The following is a 12,510-nucleotide window of genomic DNA, read 5'->3' on the forward strand; positions in this document are numbered from 1 at the left end:
TTAGTCTTTGCAACTTTACAGATCTTCTTTATGCACCAAGAGCTTGTAACACTCCAAAGAGAAAGGAAAAATTGAAAATTGAAATCATGACCCCTTTACTTAAAAAGAAGGTGTGTTTGCATTGTAATGAATGATAATGACTCAATACTCAATGGCACAGTGCTATTTCAACTCATATTTTGAACCTGGTCAAACTTTGCATGGGGAGTTTTTGCAATAAAAAAACATCAGTCATGCAACCCTTTTTTCTGTTAACTGTTTTACTTAGTGCCACTAGAGAGCAACAGGTTAAACTAGCTCAGGTAAACAAGGTAATTCAGGTAAGCTCACACAGGATACTCTCATCAGAGTTGTGCATCTCATTTAAAGCCACTATGGCTTGTTGGCAGGATTTTGAAAACCAGCATGTAATTCTTTCATAACAGAGCATTTCTTCACACATTTCTAGTGGACTGAGAATTTATCTCCTGTGAGCCCATCTAGTGCTCACCTCCTCAGGATAGTCTCCCTGCAGTCTGAACTTCCGGGGCGTTTTGCTGCGTGCAAACTTGCAGCCATTGAAGTACATACTCCAGGAGCAACCAAACGAGAAAGAGGCACCGCAGGTCTCTGGATCCAGACCCTGACATGCACAAGTGCGACTAACAGGAGAGAGGAAGAAGGTAAGGTAAGTTACAGTGCAATAATATAATATAATATAATACAATACAATACAATACAATATAATATAATATAATTTAATATAAAACTTGCTGGTGGTGCTTTTAAAATGTGGAATATATATGCATTAAAATTATTAATGAATTTAACGCACCCCAAAAGGGGCTGACACCTGTATTGCATCTAGCATTGCATCGCATGACGAACATGATGCAGGGCAATCACTCATTGTGTGATCTAGCCTATAAGTGTGATCAAGCCTATACAGTTATATGCCCCTAAAATTCAAGGATATGAGGACAAAAAATGCCCGAATGAGTTTTTGTCTTATATTTATATTATATGATATAGTTTAGCAATATCACATTAGCAAGTTTTTTTTTCTTGCCAAATACCAAAATTTTCTTTACGACTGAAAATGGGAAACTGATTTTATACAGTAGTTAGTATTGTATAAATTATACAATATTGTCTATTTTGTCTATCTCAATTTGGCCAATGAAGATAGTTCAAACTAAGCCACAGCAGAACTTTTGTGCATCTCCGAGCAACACACAGCTGCGTTTTGTTACTTAATGAATCAAGATTTCACTTAGTTTATGATGAGAGAAATTCGTGGAACTGCAGAACTTTCACTGGTGACTAATCTAAACGTCTCTGATTGGCCATCACATTCATGAGCTCAATAGACATGTGGGTTATTATTTATAATGCTCAACACTGCAAAAAACAACATGCAAAAAGAAATCTTTGACACATTGTTAGCAGATCTAAATGTCATGCCGCAGTCAATACTCATGTTCACATTTCACTTTAATCGCAATTGTTTTAGTTAAATCATGCGGTTTAGTTTAATCATTTTAGTTCAGTTTTTGTGTTGAATCTTTTTTGTTCATTTTGGTGACATTTTTACCCCAAGATCATTTCCGACCCTGCTTTTTACTAATCTAGCCTGGTCTTTTCAGCAGTGAATGTGCACTTACAAAAAGATGGTGTGAAGAAGTTTAAAGGGGTCATATGATGCGATTTCAATTTTTCCTTTCTCTTTGGAGTGTTACAAGCTCTTGGTGCATAAAGAAGATCTGTAAAGTTGCAAAGACAATGTTCTTTTTAGCAGCATCATATGACCCCTTTAAAGAAAAGTACTCATGCTTCACAAACACTTCATCAAGAACAACCTCCAAATGTTCTTTTGTATTTGTGTGAGTGAGTGTGTACGTGAATCATTCCCACACACTCTGTCCGTATGTCACTTGTGACTCACTCCTCATTGAGGGCACAGCGGCGGCTAGTGGGCGAGCCATATTTGCAGAGAGTCTGTGTGAGCTCCTGGTACAGCCTGTCAGCCACACTGCGTGGGATCCCCTCCCAGGCCAGGATGAGAATGACTACCACTGCGTTCTGACAACAGTGACCAGCACGCTGCCGCACAAGACACAGCAACTTCTCTTCCTCACTTCTTCGACGTATGATCTGCAGAATTTAACACATGTGCACACAGTATATGAAGGAACAGACATTCTGCAAGCTCTTCGCAGACTGCTAGTTATTTCATCAGGTCACTCACCCACTTGGCGATTGGGCAACCTTGTGAGCTCCGCCCTTCTTTGCCTGTATACACAACAACCTCCACACGGACTGCGTTGCCTTTCTCGCCATATCTGTGATGCAAACAGCACAGTGAGTTGTGTGTGTGTCAAGCACTATAACACAGGGGTTTTCAAAAGTTCAACATTTTTTTAATGCAAAGGACCCCCAAATAGGACGATCCCTTTGCAACAGACCTCCCTTCATAAAATATAAAGGTACATATATTTGTATGTAAAAAGACTCATTTATACTGTGCAAGAAAAAATTGAATGTGATATTACATAGACATGCTGTTTCTAAAATTAAATAACTGGCTTTTAAACTGTCACTGTATTGAAGCCAAATGAGTTACCCACTATTATACAAATTTTAGATGTATAAATCTGAATAGAAACATTTTCTAATTCAGATTTTTTTTTCAAACTATATTAAGATTTGTGTTTCTTACTGTTAAATATATATGCAATGAAGAACAGATCCATCATGATTCAATATGCAAATAAATGCAAAAATGAGAATCAGAATTTAGTATTCAAATATTATGACATCATCATCATCATCAGGTGCATTCTGAATGGTGGGCATTTCAACAATATAACCCAAAGAGGATTTTCAAACTTTAATCTTACATTAAAAAAAAAAAGATTTACAAAACAAACAAATGTTTAAATGGAATCTGTATATTAAGCGGTTTAGAACTGAATTAATTGCAGAAGTGTAATATTTAGGGTTAGGGGTCTGAAACAAACTCTAACCAGAAGGTTTGAGAAATATCAATATAATGCTTCCTTGCAAACACGGTATGTGTCATACTTTTGATTGTGCGACTTAAAGTCCCCCTGTGGTGAAAATCAAGTTTTTTTATGTTGTTTATTTGTCTATGTGGTGTTTTTAGTTTGCTTTTAGACAAACCACGTGCCAATCCATTTATCAACACCATTGCTGAGTATTTTCTCCTTAAACTGCAGTTTCCCAAAAGCAGTCACAGAAACGCGATTTGAAACAGCCTTTTTTTTGCTACATCACAAAACTCAATAACCAATCGCGTCAAGGGATCCTATCCTTAGCATATCATTAACTGCGCTGCAAAGGGTCTAGTGAGAAGGCAGCCAGGTTAATCCGGTAACAGTTATATTTTTTCTGTAGATGTTTCGCCAACTGTTAATATTTCCCCCTATTTTCACGATGTCATGTGCTGTTAGCGCTTATTTATTTGTATTTAGAACCGCTAACTTGAATAATAACCCGCGGCGGCAGTGTAAAAGTAGCCGGAGTCAGACGCACCTCTCCCGCATTGACATCCGCACGTCACACGCGTATGATCGCGGGCGCGATTTGGAATCACAAACTTAGCTGCATTTGAGTCTTCAAGGCATTTTGAGCACACAACATCGTCAAGTAAGTAAATTTAATGAATGTTACAGTATCCACTGTAGTTGTCCGCTAGTAAAAACAGTTTTATCAGTCATTATCCGTGTACGAACCAGTGCAAACAGATAATGTTACCTCACGAAGTTACAGAGAAGCAGCCAGAGCTGCTTAGCTTGGCATTGAAAATGGTCAACATGTGACCGAAACGTTTGCCTTGTTTCATTCAGTAAATTGCTTATATTGTTCTCATCTCACTTGTGACACTTTGACGTTTGAGTGTGCGGACTTTTTTTAAGCTCTTCACCTCACGAAGTTAGCCATCAGTCTCCTGGCTTACATTGAGCATACCAGCTTATTTCTGGTTCAAACACATATGGCTTAATTAAACCAATCGCGTTTACTACAGTTTAGTTAGTGGATCAGGACTCAGGAGGCGCTGACTCATGGCTGGCTGGAGTGTGACTGAGTGGAGGCGGGGCTAATTTGCGTATTCATAGATCCGCGTATAGTAAATGAGGCAAGGGTGTAGAGTAGCATTCAAGCTATTTTAAGGCATGAGAAAATTATTTTCACAAGAAAAAAACATTTAAATATGTCATTTGATGATCAAAGATGAGTTTTAAAGGATACAATTTTTGACTACAGGGGGACTTTAAGGGAAATAGTATCATCACAACATAATTCTGCCATAGCTACCGCAGTTTAGTAGTAACCTCTGTGGTAAGAATCACTCCATGGGCCCCTTGAACCCAGTTGTAGGCTTCCTGTTTCAGCTTCTAGAGAGCATGAAAGTGTGTTTCTGCTAAAACACATCTGTGGTTGCTACTCTGAATGCAGAGAAGTCTATAGCTACATGTACACTTCTCCGTCAACGTCAAAAAATATTGCACAGCAGGGCTCCACTGCAAGTATTTGATTGCCAAGCCCAGTTTTTAATTATGCAATATTAGCTACATTTACATGCACCTTGATAATCAGTTATTAATTCAACTGATACATCAAGGCTAATTATTGCAAATTTCAAATAATTATTTTGGCATTTATTGAGAAAGGATAGCATAGACAGACAGAAAGCGAAGTGGGAGAGAGGGGGGATGGGATTGGGAAAGGCGTCTGAGATGGGACTCGAACATAATAAACAATTATTATTTTTTAATTACAAAAATTTACTATTTTCATACATTTATTATTATTATGTATTATTTATTTTATTAAATATATATATTTTTTATTTGACAAAAAATAATTTAAAAATAAATATGAAACAATAATTGTAAAAACCATACATATAAAATGAGGAAATTAAATGCATACATGTCAATTTCAAATGATCCATTAAAATGAATAAAAATGTGTATACTTTTGTGTTGGAGTGAGAGAAAACATTATTGCATGTAAGCATAGCAGCTGAGATCCACTTTACCTGTTCTCCATCATCTCTCTCACGGCTGCTACATTCGGGCCAGATCCAAGGTGAGTGTAGTACGGACCCTCCTCTTTCTCAATTACGTGTTCTGTAGAGGGAAATTGTGTTCGTAGATGAACTGAAAGAAGATCGAGCCAACTTTTATTTCAAGTTATGATATGGCTAATATGACTTACCCACACAGTCACAGGAGGGCAGCTCTGTGGTTTGTTTAGAGGGGGTGTTGAGGAGATTCTTGGTCGGTGTGTCCAAGAACCTCATCGGAGACTCCAAAAAGCTGTTGATCGTGTGCTTGGTAGGAGTCTGTTCTCCAGTGTTCACCACGTCCCCGTTTTCCAAATGTACACTGGATGTGGACAACACAGTAACACCTCCAGACTTCTCCACTTTGTAAAATCCATTTTGATTCATGTGCAAGTGTTGATATTCATTAAAGCCATTGGCTTTATGGTACATCCCTGGGCTTTGCGGCGAGTCTTTACAGGGTTCACTGGCCATGGCCTGCTGAGGTTGTTGTTTAGCACCATGATTTAGCACATCGTAGGTTTTCGATACCTGAGAAATCATTTGTTGTTCACATTCATGCCTCGGCCACTGGCTAGCACCTAGATGGTCATTCATATGATTGTGAAAGAGTCCGTTTGGTGGTGGTAAACAATGACTTTGAGCTCCATGCTCGTATTTAAAGTGAAAGCCGTTCTGCTTACCAGAACCTAAGATGGTTTCAAAGTGCTCTTTCTTCAGAGAGTTGCTGTAGCATAAGAGCTGCCTGTTCTCGTGATGAGCCTCCGCTATATACTTTTTCAGGTCTATCTGCGCTTGGGGAAGAAACGGACTCCTCTTGTGCTGGAACCTCATCTTTTGTTGCAAAATGGCTTTCTGAATGGTGGCCTTGAGTGGGGTTTTCCTGTTGGGCGTCCTCTTGGCCAACGGAATCCTGCAATGGTTGCCCTCGATCTCAGCAGCTTTCTTCTTAGACATCCTGGGTTTTGATGGCGTCATTTTAGGTTTCCTTTGCTTTTTTAAGTGCTGCCCTAAATAATTATGATTGTATTTCATGGTCTGAGTTGGCATACCTTTTGGCGGACTGTTTTCCGAGAGTTGCATCTGCCGGGATTCGATCATGAAGGCAAGCTGCACCAATTGAGCCGCAACTTCCTCCTCATCCCTCTTTCTCGAGATCTGAGTGGCTTCTCCATGCTTGTACTTCTTGAAAGTGCCTTCGGCTTTACAAAGTGCTTGGCCGTTTCTGCGGTTCTCCGCGGTATACGATAGCTTTTCACATTCTGAGCTGGCCACCAGAAGATCCTTCAGGGAAAGTTTTCTGGAGGTAGACGCACAATGCTGATTTTGATTTTGGGTGAAGTTGGCTGGCCTGTTCAGAGGGTTGCAGATGACAGAAGGCTGTTGCAATGATGAACTGATTACAGAGACCTTGTTAGAGAAAACATCTGAAACTGGTTTAGCCTCTCGAAGAGGTATGTGGTTGCTTGAAGCAGAGTATGTAGACGTTTCTCGCTGAGCGTCCTGACTCTGGTTTTCTGTTTCAAAGGACACTGTTTGTGGGGTAGCTGCCAGTTGGGTCAAGGCCTCAATAGCTATAGCCTGATCAACGCTAATATTCCTATACTGGACCAGAGACTGGACACTGGGTAAAGATAGTGCAACGTTATCATTCTGAGGAGGTTCTTCTCCTTGACTTAACTGACACTGATATGGTTCTTCTTTCGGCTCAGTTTTTAAACAGGAATGAGGCCCGTAAAGCCTCTTCTCGAGACTTTTTCTGTCCGTACTGGAGAAGCAGACCACAGCTGCTAGGGTAGATAAAGCATCTTCGTAGCACCCGTTAGTCTCTAAGTGCTTTGAGTGCGGGTCATCAATCTCAACCCATTGCTCCTCCAGTTTGATCTTCTTCAGAGGAAAAGTCTGTTCTTGAACGGACTCGGATTCATGACTCTTCTTAAACGTGGATCTATGGAACGAGGCATGTGGCTCCGTGGGATCCACATGTCTCTCAGTGTTTGGTTTCATGTGTTCAGCACCATTATGAGAAGTTAGAGAACTGTTGTGAGGGAGAAGTACATCAGTGGTCCCGGGCTCCTTTCCAGGAGGGGCTGGTAACAAGCCATGCTGGAGAGGCGTGGGAACATCAGGTGGAACATTGTGTGTTAAGGATATGTAATGCGCCTCTTCCTCTGGTGTCACACAGGTCTCCTCCATCTGCTCTGAGCTTGTGCCATTTACTGAGTTTGCCTCTGACTCAACCTGCAGTGGAAAAATATAGAGATGCTTCAGCAAGTTGTGGTGTGAAGCAGGACATACTGCAATCGGTCATCGCAACTTATGACAGCTGGTGCCACAGTGGATCATGGCACAGAACTTGGGATGATTAAGCAATAGGCTACATAAAAACACTTTTTCTTTTCTTTTCGGGGGATTAAGCAATACACAAAAACACTTTTTCTGTGTTATGTGAGTTACTCACTAGTCTATAGCTTAGCAAATGAACAACTGATCAACACTGTCCCATCATTTCTAATATGCATTTCTTTAATATTCATAATATGTCAATTAATTAATTCACAGTAATAACAGCATTTGCTGAGGAATGCAGGTACAGGTCAGCAAGCTTGATTAATTGTGTTATTTGTTTAAGTTAATATAACAAAATGTCATTAACGAGAGAGTGCAAAAGTCCATCTTCCAAATCATGCCTTTACCCAAATATACTTTGATAAGCCTATAAAAATTTAAACCTGTCACGTCAAATCTATACAAAGAGAAAAGTAGAGTGAAGCTGAAAGGTTTGTTGTACATGGATGATTTAAAAATGCAAACGCAATATGTATGTAGTTTTATTTTTTATCACTAAAGAGACCAAATTTACAGTGCAGCTTTAATGTGCAAGGAAATTAAGTTTATTTTTCGTCCTAAAAATATACATTCTGACACTTTTTAGGAATTGGAGCCATGACCTTTGTGTTGCCAGCACTTTGTGTTACTGTTTCAGCTACATGAATGCTGTACATGCAGTTACACATACATGTGCATGTATTTAAAACAATAAAAATCAATCTGCAAGTGATTATTAAGATACAATTAATCATACTGCATTGTGTTAAATTGACAGCCACAAAATACCACAATGTGAACATTATTAGTAACACTCATTATAGTCTCATAATTGAAAAAAAAATGCATGTGAGCCTTCACAGCGTGCCTGCCTTACTGTAACCTAGGTCCCTCTCATAAAACACAGTTTTACTACCCATGTAAAGCAGTGTGCATAAGAAGATTAAATACTTGCGGGAGTCAGTCAGTCACTGTGTGAGAAACTGTGGTTTCTTGTTTTTTATATTTATAAGCAAGTTAAATGTGCCTCTTAGTGCAGTGTGTTAATAAATTCAGCAGCACCAACAATGTAGTTTTGAGCTCATTATAGTCTCATAATTGAAAAAAAAAATGCATGTGAGAGCCTTCACAGCGTGCCTGCCTTACTGTAACCTAGGTCCCTCTCATAAAACACAGTTTTACTACCCATGTAAAGCAGTGTGCATAAGAAGATTAAATACTTGCGGGAGTCAGTCAGTCACTGTGTGAGAAACTGTGGTTTCTTGTTTTTTATATTTATAAGCAAGTTAAATGTGCCTCTTAGTGCAGTGTGTTAATAAATTCAGCAGCACCAACAATGTAGTTTTGAGGGAAACTCCTTCATGTATCATTAACACTTATGCCAGGAGAGGGCTGATGCAACAGAGGGGTCGAAACAAAAGTGAGGCAATAACCTGGCAGGCGCTGCAACTGTTATTACTGGGGGGAATAGGAAGAGAATAGTAATCGGCTCTTCTGATGTTCCCATCCAGTAGTGAAACAAAAACGGTCAGCATCAGATGCTGAGTGAAACTACTTTTTAATAACAAAGTAGTCTGGATAGGGATCTAATGAGAGGCCTTTGTAAATGTTCAGAAGTCCAAACTTTTGGTGTTATTGGCAAATCATGCCTGCTGAGCATGAGGCTTAATTCAGTAGAAATGTGATGAACACTATGAAAACAATGAAAATGAGACTCTGTAGACATGAAGGTTGTAAGTTAGAGGTAGTTTGTTTGTGCAAATTCTGGGTAAACTTGCAAAGTAAATCCAAAGCTGTTGTTTTTCAGGAAAAACAGCACTGATAGAGCTGAGCTCTTGAGTTTACACTGTCATTTTCTAGGAAAAGCTTGCAGTTAAAACAACCTTTTGTAGATGGGTGATAAAGAGAGTAAAGTGCGTACAACACACAGTTACATATTTCATACATGGACACTTTAGCTGAGTATCTAAAGAGTTGGAGCAATTATTCCATCTAATTAAACATGAAAATCAGTAGACCGGCTAATTACTGGTCAAATGCAATACTGTGACAGCTTTTTGCCTTGTTTACTGGACAATGTAATATAAAAAGTGAAAATGTGCCATGGAGAGCTATCTGCACGTGTAATAAACTTGGCGAAATATAAAATTGCTTTATTAAAGCAATATGCCACTTGAGAGGCTTTTATCATGGGTACAGATGTTAAAATCCTGTAAAACCATTACAATTCACTTTGGGTTGGTTGTTGCTTATATTGTATATTAATAATGGCAGGAATAGCAATATGATAAAACAGTTAAAATGACTTTTTAATGTATTTTTATTCATATTCAAAGACGACATTAAATGAAATCCTATTTGTTTACTAAATGTATGTTATTGATATTATAGTAAACAATTCATGCATATGTTTAATTTTCTTTTCTGTTCCTTTTGACCTTTAAATCAGAATGTCATAAACCGATCTTCCGGTGAACCAACAGACTTCTTTCTGGTGATATATGCAAGACATCTCCAATCATTTTGTTTGCTTAAACCCCTCCCTCAATGCAAGTTCGCATTCAGATCTGCCATCACAATAAACTTATTAAAAATGTATCCTAACCATTCATTTATTTAGAATGATATAAATTAAGAAACAGAATAAACAATTCTTCTGCCAAAGTAAAACTGTTCATGAACCTGACTACTTATGGTTGCCATACAAAACACAGAAACTTGGCACATAAATTCAGATTATGTGGTCCCAGTTGCAATTTACAATATCTTTAAACAAGCCTAATCCAATCAGGATTTAGAATTAGAACTGTATGTTTAGTAATGAGCCATTTTAATTAGATTTCTGACTTGAATAAAACCAGTCTATTTAAATGTTATGAAAAAAGAAAATTTTTAAGGTTACCTGACCAAACATTTTTTACAGTGTAAATGTTTAGTTTATTTAGTTTAAGTAGTTTATTAAATATAATTACATTTATTACCAATAAGTGTGCACTATAAATCATGTTAAAATCGGAAGAATTCAGCAGAGCCTGATTATAAGCAGACCTACAACAACCAACTGCTCAAATTACAGTATCATGGTAACAGTGTCCAAAACTTTTCTGTTCATAAATAAACGAAGAAAGTGTATAAAGAAAGTAAACAAATCTCCTCAGACGGCTGCACACTTCTCTTGAATTCCTATGGCTCAAAAACAACAACGTCCTAACACACACAGCAGAAAATGTGCTTTTTATTGAAAACATCACTAGACGTTAAGAGAGACGGTTTGCTCATTCTCTGCACGTCAAACGTTAGTCACTCACAGCAGTGCCTCCACGGCTTTGTTCTTGATTTGTTGTATATGAAGCCTTGAAAACTCAAAAAAGTCACACTTGACTTTGTCTTCTTTTCATTGTAGTAAAAACTCCCCCAGAAACACACACACCCCTAGCAACAGTGCACGTACTGCCAGAATCCCTAGAAGCCTCCCTCAGGAAGCGTTACCAGGGAAAGTCAGAGCAGAAGGGGAGTATCCAACCCAAACAGAGGGTGAGGAGGAGAGACCTGACACCCAAGAGCTTCCACACCATACGCTCATTCAAAAACACAGCTACGAGAGAATAACACGGAGGGTAGCCACAAAATAGCATCTTTTATCACGGCTTTAGAATTTAGCAGGTACTCTGAGAAGTTAACCATCATCCCAAAACGTGCATCTTTATGTCAAGTTACTCGGTAACGAAACCCCTTCTGAACACATCAAAGCCAGTAGTTTTGCTCAAACTGCTTTGCCTGCACACCTTCACAAACCCTCGCTGTTATGCGAAGTCTAAAAATGCACGCTTCCTTCCTGGAGCGCGTGTGTAGTTTCTCTGAAGTTTTGAGGTTTTTTTCATTCATACGCTGCTGCTTTTCTGTTTCTGAACTTCTGTACTGAGGAAAAAAAAAACTCGCGGCGCAGGTGAACACACACTCGCAGCTGCCCCTTCAGCCAAGCTAAACTCTTAGACACTGATTTGAGATGCTGCATCAAAAGAAGCGTAGAGCACAAAGTGTTCTGAACTTGAGAAAAACGTGGGAGTCCGTTACCTTAAAACCTTGCTTTTTTCTGCGGTTTGGAAATATCCTTGCACCCTACCTTGAAAAGGGAACCAAAACATGAGCCGAGGCACATTACTGCGATGATGCAGCAATGACAACAAGAGCATAAACACACACAAAGCTACCATCGCACACACACTCTCCCAGGAGCATCTGTTTGAGACGATAGCCATTAAAAGCCAGTCTGGGATTGTACCTTCTCATTCCTCAGAGGCAGACCCTCAATTTTGGGCAGCATAATCCTAAAAGGTAGCCATCTTGCCTCCCTCGGCTTCAGAAGAATAAGTGGCTGTAGTGGCAGATGCAGCACGAGCAGCACAGGTTTGCATGATCAGTGCAGAGGAGAAAGGCTTTGGATCGCCGCTGCCGCACACAGCTGACGCATGCCTCTTGCAGACGCAGACAGCACCCCGTCAGCCAATCGCGAAGGGACTCTAGCGGCTTGTAAATGTATCAGCCATGCCTAGACCCTCCTAAACAAAGGATCCCCTATGTGGTTTCTTACTCTACGAGTACGCACGAGGGAGAGCGATAAGCTGCGGTCCGGACACTCACGACACCGGACTGGAGTTCAAAGCTGACAGGGAGGGAGGGGGAGAGAACAGGAAAAGTGGTCTTTGCAAGCAGGAGCACTATTTTTAGAAGCACACAAAAGCTTCCAAGCACAATAAGAGCCATTTTGGTCTTATTATATTAACGGTGCGGTGCACTATGCGAAAGAACTAATTATAATAGAATTTGAATAATAACAAATAATAATAAATGAATGAATGAATAATAATCTAATTAAAATAGAATTGTATACATTATATATTTTATGGTTATTTAGTTTTTAATTGTATATTTTATCTCTAATAATCTTATTGACAGAAATTGTGATTTTAATGATAATTAAACATTTATAAATCTAATTAATTAATAATTAATTAAAATTGAATTATATTCTATATATTCCATATTTTGTGTGTGTGTGTATGTATGTGTATATATATATATATATATATATATATATATACAGTATATAT

The 12,510-nt window shown here is 38.8% G+C and overlaps 1 protein-coding gene across 2 annotated transcripts in view; it reads right to left on the bottom strand.

The window, feature by feature from the left end:
- tet1 (tet methylcytosine dioxygenase 1) overlaps window positions 1-12,510 on the bottom strand; it is a 52,800-nt gene that overhangs the window by 5,246 nt on the left and 35,044 nt on the right. The window contains exons 1-6 of one of the 2 annotated variants that reach the window (XM_016488419.1): window positions 11,682-11,799; window positions 5,224-7,312; window positions 5,045-5,135; window positions 2,228-2,321; window positions 1,925-2,133; window positions 491-641 (exon numbers count right to left, since the gene is read on the bottom strand). In XM_016488419.1, the coding sequence (XP_016343905.1) occupies window positions 491-641; window positions 1,925-2,133; window positions 2,228-2,321; window positions 5,045-5,135; window positions 5,224-7,312; window positions 11,682-11,723 (2,676 nt within the window). In that variant the 5' untranslated portion in view covers window positions 11,724-11,799. Of the gene's footprint in view, window positions 1-490; window positions 642-1,924; window positions 2,134-2,227; window positions 2,322-5,044; window positions 5,136-5,223; window positions 7,313-11,681; window positions 11,800-12,510 lie in introns of those variants that run through there. The other variant, XM_016488418.1, reaches the window with a different exon arrangement.

This window comes from Sinocyclocheilus anshuiensis, unplaced genomic scaffold (genome assembly GCF_001515605.1).
Source record: "Sinocyclocheilus anshuiensis isolate Anshui unplaced genomic scaffold, SAMN03320099.WGS_v1.1 scaffold1581, whole genome shotgun sequence".
Classification (NCBI taxonomy): Eukaryota; Metazoa; Chordata; class Actinopteri; order Cypriniformes; family Cyprinidae; genus Sinocyclocheilus; species Sinocyclocheilus anshuiensis.